The sequence below is a fragment of the Populus trichocarpa genome, chromosome 19 (genome assembly GCF_000002775.5).
Source record: "Populus trichocarpa isolate Nisqually-1 chromosome 19, P.trichocarpa_v4.1, whole genome shotgun sequence".
Taxonomy (NCBI): Eukaryota; Viridiplantae; Streptophyta; class Magnoliopsida; order Malpighiales; family Salicaceae; genus Populus; species Populus trichocarpa.
In genome coordinates, this window is record NC_037303.2 from 5,647,612 (window position 1) to 5,663,987 (window position 16,376).

General features: G+C 30.4%; 1 protein-coding gene across 1 annotated transcript; it reads right to left on the bottom strand.

Annotated features, from left to right (window-relative positions):
* Positions 1-6,830: 6,830 nt before the first annotated feature.
* LOC7459191 (transcription factor CSA) lies at positions 6,831-9,686 on the bottom strand. Its single transcript, XM_002325831.4, has 3 exons — positions 8,380-9,686; positions 7,644-8,075; positions 6,831-7,510 (listed from the first exon to the last, which is right to left on the bottom strand). The coding sequence occupies exons 1-3, from the start codon at positions 8,834-8,836 to the stop codon at positions 7,260-7,262; spliced, it is 1,140 nt and encodes a 379-aa protein (XP_002325867.3). The 5' UTR covers positions 8,837-9,686; the 3' UTR covers positions 6,831-7,259.
* Positions 9,687-16,376: the final 6,690 nt, after the last annotated feature.

Consider the following 16,376-nt stretch of genomic DNA (forward strand, 5'->3'; position numbering starts at 1 on the left):
GTAGATTTTTAAATTTTTAAAATTTGCAATTAGAGATATTCATAATTAATTACATCATATTTATATGAATATGAATATGATGTGCTCGTTTTATTGTTCTTGATGATTCATGGTTTTTTTAAAACCTCCCCCATTTAAAAGTCATCACACGATAATCATAATCCAAAATGAGGTTATGACTTTTCTACGCCCAACTCTAAGTTGGGCAGTGGCGCGTCCGTGCCCAACTCCACGTTGGGTCATGCCACAACCGTAACCACGATTGCGTCCAACTTCTCTTAGGTTCAGCGTACAACTGAACCCATCTCTTCTTAGGTTAAACATTTCAGCTGAACCCGGATATACCCAGGTTTAGCGTATAGCTGAATTCAACTCCTTTTAGGTTTAACTTTCCGCTTAACCTAAGACCTGGGTTTAGCGTACAACTGAACTCATCTCCTCTTGGGTGCAGCATACAAGCTGAAAAATAACCTCACTCTAAGTCTCCCCTATTATAGACATAGGCTAGTGATTATGATACCCATCACATCTCATTAATTATGAGCAAGCAGTCTATGCTTATATTAATGAGATATGATGGCACGAATTGTAGAATAATATTATTTTACTATTACGAGATTACATCTCTACCCCTTCTATGTCGTATGAAGTAAGTCTAGTCAGGTAATATAAAAGGAAGTTTGAGTACACAGAAAAAAGTTTGAAACCTTATACTCTTGGACATAAACACATTCTCTTTTTTTCTTCCCTAACTTCTATATTTTTTTCTCCTTTCTCTTCTCTATCTTCATAAAAGTTCAATAATACTTTCATTAATGTCTTTTTGCTACATAAAAATACCCCGTACTAACTTGGTCTTCGGAGGGTCCCCCATCAATACCCCCATGGGTCTCTAAGAGACATTGTGCAGGTATTCACTCAAAAGAAGATTTACAACCTCTGAAGAAATCTATTAAAAAAGAAGTCAATGTAGTTTGGAAGTGAAGGTTGTAGAACACACTGTAAATGACCTACAAGGGTCTTGAGGAATAATTCCTTCCAGAATATTCCATGTGATTTTTGTAACTTCATCAAATCAACAATAATTTTTATGGTTCTTTGATTCCGTAAAAGGAAGAAAGATATTATGATTTTTTTTGTTTGATCAAATTTAAGATCTAAGAGATTAATAATATCTTAAAGTTCAAGATTGCACAGATTAATTATAAGTCATTTCTCTTGAAATAGTTGCTGCATATAATTTATGATAAGTTTCAAAAAATTTAGATTAATTATAAGTCATTTATAAGAAATTATATTACATAAAGTAACTAATAAAAAAAAAGGAAAGATGCAATAATAAATTTTGTTATATATAAAGCAGAGGTCTAAACTAAAACGAATGATAGATGCAATAAAGGATCTCCTAGCTAATAGATTTTCCAAATGTATGTGACTAAATAAAATAAAATAAAATCATATTTTTTAGTTTCTTTTTTTTTTAAGAAAGTTTAATTAATGTACCTTCAATTATGTAATGAAGATAACCCTATTTCAAGTCCTTAAATCACATTTTATTTCTTTGTTAAAAAACCTTCTAAAAAGGCAATTGATATCTTAACATTCAAGATTATCTTTAAAAACATATTTAATATGCTGAATAATCATGTGTTTGGTAAGTCAGGTTATCTCAAACTTTAAAAAACCTCACTATTTTAGTACATTACATTGGAAACAAAATTAGGAATGTGTTTCCCTTCAAAAATAAAGAGTATTTAAGATGTTAAGATTTTAATTATTTTTTTTCATTTAAATGCTCATCTTTATATATATATATATATATATATATATATATATATATATATATATATATATATATATATTCACTTGTTAGTTATAATTTAATGATTTTAAACTTATTTTTGGATTTATTTCAATACATTAAATATTTTTACAAGGAAATATAATTTCACAAATACTAATTGTAGTACATTATCAGTATAATTTTCATAAGATTCAAATAAATATAATTAAAAAAAATTAATTTAATTGAATAAAAATAATATCGATAATAAAGATAATCATTATTAAAAGTTTCGAGTAGTATTTCGTCCTCTCTAATTTAGAGATTTTCTAATAAGTTTTCTAAGTTTTTCCCTATCAAGTTGTCTATAATAAGACTTTTTTCAATAAATATGAATCTTAGGAATCTCTCACCACCACTTCTTAATAAAGAATAGGTCACAATACCAAACTTTATTGATAAAAGAATTAAATAATTAAAAAAGTATGGAGGTGATCCTTACCTTCAACTCCTATTGTAAATGTTCTTGAGAAGTCAGGTCCTACTCTAAATGCTTCTCCTACATTCTAATAGAAAAACCTAAATCAGTACTCAAACATTTTTGATCTATTTATCACATCTATTAATTCACATACTCGATTAATTTTGTAAACAAGTTCATGGATAGATAATTTTTATTTATCACTCCAATACATTAAATTAGCATCCATTTACACTAATATCTAATGTCCAAATGCCTCCATTTTCATTAACAGATTTCAATGTCCAAATGATTTTCAGTGTCCAAACGACTCTATTTTTCATTGATGATTTTCACGGTCCAAATGACTTAGTTTTTCGCTGACTATTTTAAGCGTCCAAATCCAATTATCAAACACATTATTTTTCATTGAGGATAGGAAGGCTACTATAGCTAGATTCATGAATGGCTTTAATCATGATATAGCTCATATTGTTGAATTGCATCATTATATGGAGTTGAAGGAAATGGTGCATGTGGCTATAAAGGTAAAGAAACAGCTTAAATAGAAAAGTACCATTCGGCAAAGCCAACCATTAAGCCCTTCAACACCTTGGAAGGGTAACGTTGGGGGTGGTTTATCACAACCAAATAAGGAGGGTAAGGTCGAATGCCCTAGAGAGAAGAAAGACATCTTGACCGTTGTTAAAGGTAATAATGTTACTCCGACTTCTCGTGATTGTGACATTAAATGTTTTCATTGTTTGGATTTTGGTCATGTTAATTCACAATGTCCAAATAAAAGAATCACGATTCTCAAAGCTAATAATGAGGATGAGACTAATAGGGAGGATGAAAGGGATGATTTAAAAGGTCAGAGGGAGCGCAAATTCCATATAAGATGTCATGTTTAGAATAAGGTGTGTAACTTAATTATAGATGGTAGTAGTTGCACTAATTTAGCTAGTACTGAACTGGTTGAAAAGTTGAATTTACACCCTACCAAACATCTCATACCTTATAAATCATAGTGGTTGAATGATAATTATGAAGTGAAAGTGAATAAATAGGTTTTGGTTGCTTTGTATATTGGTAAATAGTGTAATGAGGTGTTATGTGATATTGTGTCAATGCAAGCTAGTCATTTGTTGCTTGGTAGACCGTGATAGTATGATTGGAGAGCTATAAATGATAGAGTGACAAATATGTATTCCTTTAAGATGAATGGAAGACCTATAACTCTTGTATCTTTGACGTATAAGCAAATATATGAAGAGCAACTGAAATTAAAGAAGGGAAAGATGGCTGAAATACGAGAGCTTGTATATTATAGGGACCTTATTTGCTAACAAGGTTCTTCTTAGTTTTGATGATAATGTTTTTCCTTAGCTTGGTACTGATTTGTTAACCTTAAAAGATGTTTTCCACGATACAGATTCAAGGTTAAATCTTTTTAAAAAAGAGGATGATGATACAAACCAAGTTAGGTCTTAATTTGGCTTTAAAATGTCCGCTAATACAGATTCGAGATGAGGCATATCTCTCAAATTGTACATCGAATCAAGTTTACTTTTACAAGAAGATACTAGACAAATAAAACTATATTTTGGTAAATGTTCAGGTCAAATAGAGTTCGAGAACATATTATTTTAGATGGTCAAAATCACTAGATGAATTTTATCAAATCTTCTAGACTAGACCATCGTGTACTATTTGGGACATATCTGGAGCTAAATGTGTAATTTTGTTGAAATTCAGGTTGGACTATAAACTAGACATCTCAATTTTTCATCAATATATGGTAGGCTCAGTAATTCATCCAGATGAGAGAGAATGACGTGTTTGAAGTCAAGACTAAAATCTATCAAAAATATGCAAAAATTAGATATTCGGGTTACAATGAGAAATTTTATCATGAAGACTTTGTTTTCATTATCCTATTTTATTTATTTAATTAATATTGAATAATTATTTTTTAAATTTAGATTTGTTCTAGTGTATTAAACATTGTTTAGGAATTTATTTCATTATTGGACTTGTATTAGTTGATTACTACTTTAGACCCCTTAGCTTGCAACTTAAAAAGGATCCATTAAGGTTAGTTAGAGGAAACAATTTTATTTTTTTTAGCTACAAATTTAGACAGCAAGTTGAAGAATAAACATGAGTTTTCATTTTATTTGTTTGTGGAAAAACCACATTTCTTGATAGGGAAATAGATTGTACACTAACATGTCAAAGATTAATTGGCTTTGTGGCGTCATTCGCATACTTAAAGTTCTTAGATACAAGGTTATCTCTGGGTTCAAGTCTTTTTTCTAATACCTTTAGTTTTTAAGTATAGGGTTACCTCTAAGTCACGGTTCCATCAGACCTAATTTTTAGCTTTTCAAATTATTATCTGCTTCGTTGGGTGTTGTTTGACCACATGATAAGAGGTCCACATCACCACCTTAGCCCATGTGTTTTGAAGAAGTTCATTCAAAGTTTCTTTGAACCCCTTAACCCCGACTCTTGTCACTGGATCCACTAGATATTCTAACAGATCTCTTGGTGATGCTTGAATCACATCATCAAATTTAAGGATTACTTAAACAACTATCACATGAGGCTTTGCATATACATAGTTAATCTCTCTATATAGAATTTTTTTGCAGGTCAGTTCAATGTATATATTATCTGACAAGCACTTGCATGTTAATTTCATATATTTCTTATATCTCAATTTTAAAATTGAAAATATTTTAAAAATAATTATTTTTTTATTTTAAAAGAATAGATTTGAAATTTTCATTTGAAGCCTTCAAGTTGAAATATTTAAAATATTATTTAGATATCTGCATTGCATTATTCTTAAGAGCTATAAATAATTACATATTTATTAAAAATATTCAAGTAAGCACAACTTAAAGGATAATATTCTTTGAATCAAAACCAACGGATTCCCAATTTTCATAATATGCAAAACAATTTATTGTAGGGTTTATTTATTTATTCAATAAAAAGACAATTTCCTGAATCCCCAAAAACACTTCTATTAATTATATTTTCATTGCTCAACAAGAGGGCCGAGTAATTATATATGACACAAATATTTTATAACGAAATTACCACGAACACGCACATTTAATAATTGTCTAAAAAGTCGAATAAAATTATATATTGACTGCCCTGCATACGTGTTCGAGCCGACGTATTCGTGTCCTTTTCTTCATTACATTGGAGCAGTCCTCAATAGGGCCTTGATCGTCTATAAGAAAGAAGATATGGGTTGCCTATGAGTCCAGGCCCACTAGGCTCAAAGCCCAAGGTAGTTTTATTTTTCCTTCACAGAAGAATTTCAGAAACCTCGTAACAACACCTGTAAAGCTGACAAAACCAGCCACTGCAGTTCATTTGATTGAAAATTACGAGCTGAAACTAATTCCCGTACTGAAATTTAATTCAGTTTTGATTTTTTTTTTTAGAGTGTTTGTTATTATTTTTTATTTAGAAATATATTAAAATAATTTTTTATATTTTTTAAAAATATTTTTAAAATCAGTGCATCAAAATGATTTCAGAACACCAAAAAAATATTAATTTGAAGTAAAGAAAAAAATAAAAAAAAAATTTAATTTTTTTAAAAACGCTTTGAAATACGAAAACAATCAAGACTAACAAATTTAGTTGCATGCTAATAATAATCATAATAATTAGTTAATTACACCATCTGTGAAAATAATTTTTCAAAAGAAGCTCAATACAGGAATAACTCTCTTTATTCCACAGTTTCATTGCAAGATAGTAAATGAAACTTTAAGTTTTGAAATCTTTACTTGTATTTGTTAAGGAAATACAAACAATATTGACCATAAACCTTGGAAATTTTAAATTATTCTTTTATATTTTTATATGTTTTGATATGCTAATATTAAAAATAAATTTTAAAAATTAAAAAAAAAATATTATTTTGATATCTTTTTAAATAAAAAAACTTTAAAAAATAATTACTATCACAGTATTAAATAGGCTCAAAATATAATTCTTGAACACGACCAAGAACTATAATTGAATGAACGCAAACAAATCAAATTTGATAAGGTCCTCTCCAATTCTTGTTGTGGAAAATATGGGATAATCATGTTCTATAAATGAATTAATATTAATGCTATTTTTTTTTTGTTAATCGTGGATGTCCGGATCAGTTTACACGTATTTTAACTAATTTTTCAAGATTCTAAAGTTAGTAACTATGTAAATTTCTAGTAGTTTTAAGATTTATATCACTTGAATTGATAATTTTTAAAAAACAAATTTAAAACCTAACAGATTAAATTAATAAGATTAATTATACTCGAATTACATGCATTTTGATGTCCATAGTCCGTCGTATACAGCCAAGCACAAAGAGCCTCCGAATCGGAGGCTCATCCAAGATTCGGAGACCCCACTCGATGTAGCAGCATTTTGGTTAAGCAAAGGGTCGCAAATGAGCACAGATGTATGCAAAGCATCATCATAAGCGTATGTAGCAGTGTGTCATGTAACAAATCACATGAAGAGCATTAAGTGCAAAGTGCGTGAAAAACATGGTCAACAAAAGCATACCAAGCAACAATGACACGAACAGCATTGAAAAGCCATAAAAGATGGCAGGTTCATTCATCATGAGTCAGTGCACAGTGGTCAGAGGAGAAACTTTTATGGCCATCTCTCTCTCTCTCTCTCTCGGCATCATACACATGCAAGATTTGGCCATGTAGCATGACTGTGAGGACGAAGAAATAACTTTGCCTCTGCTGCTGCTTTTGCTAGATGACTCCAAAACTACAAGCTTTTTTAGGATTATTATTGTTTTGCTACTCATTACTCTCTCTCTCTCCCCTGTTCTTTTTACCTCATTGTTGTTCTCTTTCTTTTCCACTTAAGGAACTTTTACTGTGCTTAAAACATTGTCAATAACACCTGAAACCCACTTTTCTTCTCTTTTAACCAGCTTTTCTTTCTTTAATTTTACCTAAAACCCAACTTATCTTATGTAGCTCCTACTCCAAGAAAGTCTATGAAGGGCATGTTGATTCTCTCATTCCTATTTTCACAGAGATTGGCCCTGTTGGTGACAACCGACCCAGTTGCAGAATCTTCTGAGTTTGAATCCGACTGACCAGATTGGTCCACACGCGTAACCACCATCATAGGCCCATTTTGATAAAACCCATTGCTACTGCCATAGAACTCGTCGAAATCCACATTTCCCACAGTCGCTTCCTTCTCTGCCGATAAACCTACAAACCCAAAAAACCATAGCAAGATATAATCAATTTAAACAAGTCCGAATTTAAATAATTAAAAACCCATTGAGGAAAACTATAATAATAATAATAATTTACAGAGAGATTTGGGAAACTAAGCACTTACCCCTTTGGGAACCTTGAGGACTGAACCTGGTGAAAAGTCTAGCAGGTACTTTGGTCGAAGAGGGGGTGAGAGAGAGATCGGTGCATGTTGAGCCAGACTCCTCGATAGTGCTAGTGATGGTTGTTGATTCACTGCAAGCATTGTTTTGCAAAGTGACATTTAATGATCCTTTAGGGAGGATTTGAGAGGAAGAAGTGGGCTTTCTCCTCCTGTAAACGCTGGAGTTTTCTCTATGTTTCCTGGCCATGATCACATGCCAATGGTTCTTAACTGCATTATCAGTCCTACCAGGAAATAGCCTAGAAATCATAGCCCATTTGTTGCCATAAAGTCTATGAGCAGCTAGAAGTCTCTCCTCTTCCTCTTCAGTGAATGCCTTCCTGTTAATTCCTGGATCCAGTTGGTTAAACCACCTTAATCTACAGCTCTTACCTGAAAATCAGAATATAGAGCAAAACTTTTACTAACAGATTTGATCTTTCAAAATGGAAAAATAAACGGACTTCCTACACTTTTTTTTTCATTTAACCAATTCGATCGAAGTCGTTATTGAGCTTAGTAAAAGTAGCCAATCAAGAGAAAAAACAAAAAAAAAAAAACAAAAAAAAGGAAGCCACGCCCTTCTTAATCTTTTATGGGGTAGTGACCAATTCACAAAGTTAACATCTTTGAGGACATTTTTGGCTCAAACAACACCATGTACACTTTTTTACAACAGATTTTGTAGGGGGTTTACCTGATCTTCCTTCAAGATTCTCTGCAATCAAGTTCCAATTTTGAGGACCATATTGAGCCACAAGCTCTTTTAGCTTAGCATCTTCAGCTGGTCTCCAATGGCCTCTAGCACAAAGCTTTGTATGCCCATTTCTACCAAGAGCAGAGGTTTTAAGCTCCTCTTCCTCACCTGGATTCAAAGACAAGCTCTTTTTTTGAACGCCGAAGTCCACATCACTCATATCAGCTCCCCTGCTTTCAAGCTGTTGAATGCTCCGTGGTTTCCTGTCCTGGCCCATTGGATGGCTCAAAATCTGAAACCCCATTTGAGGATTGCTAGTCCCTGTCTCTCCTGGTTGACCCATAACCCCAAATGCATGAGAGAGAGAAAGATGAGAAGGAGGAGGTGAAGGCAAAAAGTTCATGTCTTGATACCCGTTGAAAACATATTTGTCACTCATTAGGTGTTGTAGACTCATTCTGACCAAAACTAAACCAGGTAGACCCAAAACGGGTTCCTTTTCTACAATGCTTTATAAGGGAGAACAATAAAGGTCAGATATCGAAGTTGTTAGAAGGAGAAAGGAAGCGGCTTTCTTTCTCTCCTCCTCTGCTTGGTTTTGAAAAGAGAGAGATATCAGAGGAGAAGAGTGATCAGAGGCAAAGGAAACTGAAATGCAGTTCCATGTTAGCTACTCCCCCTCTTGCCCATCTCAAAGGGTTTGTTAGCAAGAGAGAAATCATCAGTTCTTTTTCTATTTTGGGCAGAGAAGAATCAGATTAAACAGATGCAGTTGATTTATAAGGAAAAGGGAACAGGAAACGAAATGGGGTGTCACTGTTGGATGAGAAAAGAAAAGTTAGTAATAACCATTACCAAAAAGAAGAGAAGAACCCGCACGATTCTCACTCTCTCCCTTCCTCACTCTCCATAAAAACTATGCGTTTGTTTGTTTGTTTGTTTATACGGGTAGAGCATGGAGAAATGAGGTTAGGGTCCTTATTTTGAAACTGATCTCTCTACAGTTAATACTCCTCCTCTACAACACCACCAATATGGTGTTTATAGGAAACAATCAGCGTCGCTCCCTCCTCTCTCCTCTCTCTCTCTCTCTCTCTCTCTTGTTGGGGGGTGTTGCATTTCATGCAACTCGAAAACCACTCGTGTGGGTAGGTGGGTGTGTCCCTCAAAAACATATGCGTTTTGGTGTTGGTATTGGTGTTTGGCTTTGTTTTCTCTCTCTTGTCTTGCTCTTTCTTGGGGTTTGGAGAAAACCAGAAAGTGTCTGTCTTTTACTTAAGAGTCTTTTGCTTTTTTCAAAGAGAAACAAACTCCTCAGCATCACCACCACCATTTGTCTTTAATGCAACTTGCTAACTCTTTTTTTTAGTTGTGCTATTATTATATTATTTTATTATTATTTTTTAAAATATTTTTTATTTAAAAATATATTTTTTATTTTAAAAAATTATTTTTAATATTAACACATTAAAATAATTTTAAAATACTAAAAAATATTAATTTAAAATAAAAAATTTTAAAAAATTAAACTAAAAAAACACTTTTAAAATATAAAAACAAAATATAATAAAACTTGTTTTTTTTTTAATTCATGGTTGTTAGTTATTTGATTCCTCTCTTCTTCTTTTTTAATTCTTTCATCTATTTCATTTTAAACTTGCTACCTTTACTTCCTGTGATCCTTAGCTTCAGTGACTCCTTAACAACCCTAACTTATTATCAAGAATAATATTTTTTTTTATAAGATAAATTATTTTAAATAATGATAATAAAATGTGAAAATTTGCAGAAAGAAATGCTGTGGGGCCTAGCATTATATATATATATATATATATATATATATAGAAACACCCACCAAACTCTTTACTTTCCCATTTCTAGATACAAAGTTGAACAATGTCCTAATAGCATTTATTTTTCTAAATATGCTATTTTTCAAAAATTATTAATGATAAAATAATAATTATTTTAATAACTTGATAGTTGTGATAATGTTTATGAAAATAATGACGGCATAAAAGAGTTGTAGTGAGATAGTGATAAAATGATGATTATATTAGTAATATAATGGTAACTAGTATTGATAGTTATTTGGTGCAACAGAATGATTGTGCCGACCATGATCAATAATGGTAAGGTGATAATAATGATAATTATAATTGTGATAGTAATAGCGAGTTATGATAGGATGATTATAAAAAAAATAGTTATATTAATAATAAGATGATTGTGATAGTGGTAATAATAATAGTATTGGTAACGATACTGATAAATATTATGAGTCTAGTTTTCGGGAACAACATATAGTTTCTTGTATCATTGCAATATAAGTGTCTCGCAAGTACGGGCTAATATAATTAAAATGTAACATTCTTATAGAAGATGTGGTAAATGGAATGATTATAAGGGAAAAAACATTTGATTACATAATCTGAATTGAAATGTTCAAAAGTAAGCATCACGGCCTTTGAAAGTATGAAATGTCTTTATTACTTTACACTATTTGTGACTCATTCTTAATTATGAGTTTAATAGCTGAGTATGAGTTTTATAAAAATATATAAAAAAAAAACATGATGAATGACTCATTCTTAATTTTATATATTACTTTGTATTCTGATTTTTTTTTTTCCCTCATATACAATATGTTCATTTGCATTACTTCTTACAATCCATATCTTCGTGTTTGGAAATGTGATTATGGTTGTTTTTCAAAATATTTTTTATTTAAAAATACATTAAAATAATATTTTTTTTATTTTTTAAAAATTATTTTTGATATCAGCACATCAAAATAATATGAAAACACTAAAAAAATTAATTTGAAGAAAAAAATAAAAAAATTTCAACTTTTTTTAAAAACACTTTTGAAATGTAAAAATAAAGGTGACTTGAACTCCAATATAGCTTTGGACCCGAATGGCTCCCCTATCATATATTTAATTTAATAGTTAATTTTTATTTTTATATATATATATATATAAATTAATTTTGATGGATGTGTCAAAAAAAAGATTTCAACGCCTGGTTAATCAAAAACAAGTGCTTGAGTGGTTTTCAACAATCAAATAGTATTCTAACTCAATCAATTGAATTAAATATATTATTTTAACTTTCTTTTTAGTGGCGAATATCCTTTCTTTAGTAACTTTTGATTGATTTTTGAGTTACTTTGATCCTTTTATACTTTATTGTTTGATAATGTTCTGTTATCTAAGCAAATAAAAGAAAAAACAATTATTATATATCCTTCCTCTTGAATCTTTTTGACTGTTGGAATAATTGTCCCACTTTATTGCCTTTCAATTTCCTTTTGCAAGTTATTTAATTTTTTCAAACCTTTTGGCCCGTATAATATACTTTTCAATGGAGAAAAGACACAAATTTAGCACACGGCGAATGATCAATTATCGTCCATTGTAGTAGGTGTCATATTTATACCCCAGGAAGTTCCAAATCACGACAACAAAATCGAATATAATCAATGGAATCATCTGCTGGTGTTTTTAAATTATATTTCTATTAGCATATAAATTACTTATGGACATTCTGATGAATATTTATGATCGGCAAGTTTCTTGTTGGGAATATCAAGTTCATCGGTGTCGATGAAGTTACTTAACGATAAAAATACTGATAGAATATTCAAGCAAAAAAAAATGTTGATTATTTTTTTGTCGATCAATCTATCAGTAAATATTATCGACGGATCAACGATGGAATATCCACCGATAATGAATTGAGTATCACCGATGGATTCCCCAACGGAATCACTAACATAAAAATTTTATCAGTAAACCCGTCAATCTATATCAAAATAGTTCACAGCTCTCTGTAATTCTCTGAGAAAAATGGGTCTATATTACTAACAGGATCACTAACAAAATGATTACATCCATTAGTGATTGTGTCGGTATTTTAATAATTTGTTTTTTTCAATACATGCTTATTTGGATCAAATAATTTGTCATTAAACAATATTGAACAACTTAATCAAATTGAAGAACATATTTTATATTATTAATTTAATTGTAAAATCAATTCAAAATGTCTTTTATACATTTTAAAGAAACTAAAGCAACATATGGAGGTGGAGGTGGAGTTGAAGGGGGAGAAAAATCTCTTGGAGGTCCATGAAGGGGAGGGTAATAAGTTGACAAGTATGCCACATATGCTCCCATTGCTTTCTACTTTATTCTTTGTATTGCGCCTCCAGTTCAACCCTTAGATCGACCGTTGCAGCAACAATTTGTTCTTGAACCAACTCCTAAATGGTTGGTGATGACTGACTTGGGCGGGATTGTGGGGTGCTTACACTTGAGACACTATAGCCTGCCTTTATATCCCGGGCCATGGTCATAGAGATACCATGAACTCGATTCCTATGGGGTTCACTAGTTACCCTATCCTCCAACCATAACTTTGGATCACATTCTAAATGGGTTGAGAGGTCCTCTCTGGTTCTGGCATGCATGCCATCATTATATGTTTTCTTCGTAAAAAAAGTCAAAGATGTAGATAAAAAAACATTAGTCCAAAAAATATTTAAATGGTTTCAAAGTTTACTTACAATAAACATCTCGGCTTGACTCGGTTGTTCATGAACTGTTGCACTCTTTTTTTTTTTGTTATCCTCCTTCTTCAAGAAGTATATCAAGGGAGAGCTTGTATACCAAAGGAGACGATATTATGTTTTTTAGCTGCGAATTCCATCAACAAGTTGGAGAATAAAAGTGAAATTTTCTTTTATTTTTTTGTGGTAAAACAACCTTTCTTTGCAGACACAAAGATTGTATAGTAACTTATCAAATATTATCTAGCTTCATGGCATCATTCACATATTTAAGGCTCTTAGTTACAAGGTTATCTATGGGTCTAAATCTTTTTCTAATACCTTTGGTTCTTAGGTACAAAGTTACCTCTAAGTCAAGGTTCTATCAAACCTGATTTTTAGCCTTTTGGGTTGTTATTTACTTCGTTGGGGGTTGTTTGACCACGTTATCAAGAGGTTTGCATCATCATCATTATATTTTATATGAATTTACATTATTGTTCATAAATTTATCCTCAAGTTTTTTTTTTTTATTACTTTTGTATATATCTTAATTCTTGAGTCTTCATTATTATAAAATCATTACATTGTTTTGACTAGTTATTTGATAAGTTGCTAAGTTACCTTTAAAAACCTAAGAAAACAATGAGGCAAAAGGGCTTAGTGAGATTATTAGAGTAAAAAGCCTGATTGAATTGTTTGAAACATGAATATAATGATATTAAATCAAGTGTAAGCACGTGAAGAAGTATGTGAAAAAAATTTCTTTAATATTAACCTTCATTGCAAATATTTACAATGTCATAAAAAAAACATAACACAATTGAAGGCAAAGGATTTTGTAAAAATACAAGATTGGTTGGAGGTAATGATGGAGGCTTTGATGGGAAAGATGGATAAAATGAGTATTGAGATGATTAGGAGACAAGATGTTCCTAGTCATAAAGAAAAAAAGATTAAAAGGTCTCCTAGATGAACACTTTCTTCTCTAGATGAAAGTGTAGCTGAAAACTTCAATGATGATAAGGATGATGATGTAGTTAATCATGTAATAAAGTCCCATACACACCAAAATTCCTTATATGAGACACAACTAATGAGAGTTTGGTGCTAGATTTTGGTCAAATGGTGATTTTGGCTAAAAGATGAATTTTGATGATTACGATGGTTTATATCGTAATTTGGGTAGCATAAAACTTTAAAAAATCAGTAGTTTAAGGGAAATAATGATCTAGAGGCTTATTTGGATTGGGAAAAGAAGGTGAAATTTGTATTTGATTGTCATCAATATTCAGAGGAAAAAAAGGTAAAACTAGTTATAGTTGAATTCACTAGTTATGTTATTATTTGGTGGGATCAACTTGTTATAGGTAGGAGGCATAGTGGAGAAAGACTTGTTGACACATGAGAGGAGATGAAAGAAATTATGAGGAAGAGGTTTATCCCTAATCATTATTATAGGGAAGTATATAATAGATTGCAATCTTTATCTCAGTGTTCTAAAATTGTTGATGAGTATTTTAAAAAGATGAAAATATTAGAGTTAATGTTTCAGAAGATAGAGAAGCTATAATGACTAGATTTTTAAATGGTGTAAATTGAGATATTACTAATGTGGTTGAATTGTAACATTATTTAGAAATTGAAGATATAGTGCATATAACTATAAAGGTGGAAAAACAATTGAAAAGAAAAGGTAGTGTAAAACTAAGTGGTTATTTGAGATCCTGATTGAAAGTTTGAATTTTAAGAGATAGAGTAATGCACAAACAAAGCCAATAACATAACCTAAAGTTATTGAACCCTCATATGTTAAAAAGCATGTTATGGCAATAAAGGAAAAATAAAGAAATAATGTTCAACAAAAGCATAAACAAGAGATTAAGTGTTTTAGGTGTCAAAGACTTGGGTATTATATATGCATCAGAGTATCCAAATAAAAGGATTATGATATTGAGAGATGATAACGAAATAAAGTCTGCTAGTGATGAATCTGAATGTGAAAGCTTGCCAACACTTGAAGATGTTAAATATATATGTTGTTAATAGTGAATCTTTAATTATAAGGAGATCTTTGAATTTTTCAGGTTAGTGAATAAGAAGTTAAGAAACAAAGGCAGATCTTTCATACTAGATGTTACATAAAAAATAAAGTATGTAATATGATTAATTATAAAATAGTCATACTTATTGTACTCTATTTTTTTTATACAGAAATAAATAATATAATTCTAAAATAACTATAAAATATTATATATGATTTTTGTTTGATAACCTATTAATTTGTCTACTCTTTGAATACAAATGAATTTATCATAAAATATTATATGCTAACTTAATGTTTGAAAAATATCCAACATTGTAAGGGTATTTTCAACATCTTAATTCTATTAATTGAATAAAGATGCATTTATGTTTTTTTTTAACTTATTAACTTAATGTTCCTTGAAAGCGTTTAATAATCTTCTTTATATTTTTCTTGTCATGTTATTATATAGGAATAACAAAATTAAACTTAGAGACAAATACATCTTTGAATATATATATATATATATATATATATATATATATTTGATTTCTTTCAAAGCTATATAATTAATTGTGAGTTAGAGCACTAAATGTCATGCGTTTTGCTGCAAGCTGACCTAAATGTTTTCTAGCATAAGAAAAGGATGTCTAAGTGATAGTAGTGTTTTTAAATAAGCAAGAAAAATCTGACACATATCATTGATTTTACTAGATGCAATAAGTTCTGTTAATTTAATAATATTATTAAAAAAAAACATCAACAGTAAATAGAGTGAACAAAAAAAATTGATAATAAATAACTCACCGTTGGAGAAGAAATAAAAGCTTGTTGAAGACTCACTGTTCTTTCACCATTGGAGAAGAAATAAAAGCTTGTTGAAGACTCACTGTTCTTTCACCATGAATATCATCCCTACCACCAGAAAAAGCTCACCAAGATGATTCTAACACCATAATGAAATGCTATATGACGACACCAAAAAAAAATACACGTGCCGCCAAAGTAACAACTCAGAAAGCAAACCAAATAAAATATCATGATGTGAGCATCTCATGCTTACATATAATCAATTAGTATAATTTAATTCAAAAACAAAAATTCTTTTAAAAATGTTAAATTTAACAAAGAACGACAAATAAAAAGACCCAATATATTTTTAAAATTAGTCAAAATCCTATAGAAAAAAAAAACAAATTATCGAAGCTAATCTCCAATTAAATAAATACTAAAGGATGCAATTAAAAACCCATAAGCTTAAAAAAAGCCAAAAAAAAAAATAACTAAGAAAACTTGAATGAATCTCTTAAATCTAAGTTAATTTTCCAAACTTGAAATTCATGAAATCCTAGACCTTGACTCAATCAATAAGCTCAATTCCCAAACAATTTAATATTGAAAGATGAAATCAGAAAAAAA

Bases quoted from the DNA above. Each gene is read 5' to 3' on its own strand.
- LOC7459191 (XM_002325831.4), bottom strand. From the start codon at position 8,836: ATGAGTCTACAACACCTAATGAGTGACAAATATGTTTTCAACGGGTAT. The intron at 8,076-8,379 runs GTAAACCCCCTA...TCTGATTTTCAG, and splicing joins GAATCTTGAAGGAAGATCAG to GTAAGAGCTGTAGATTAAGG. The intron at 7,511-7,643 runs GTAAGTGCTTAG...TTGGGTTTGTAG, and splicing joins TCCTCAAGGTTCCCAAAGGG to GTTTATCGGCAGAGAAGGAA.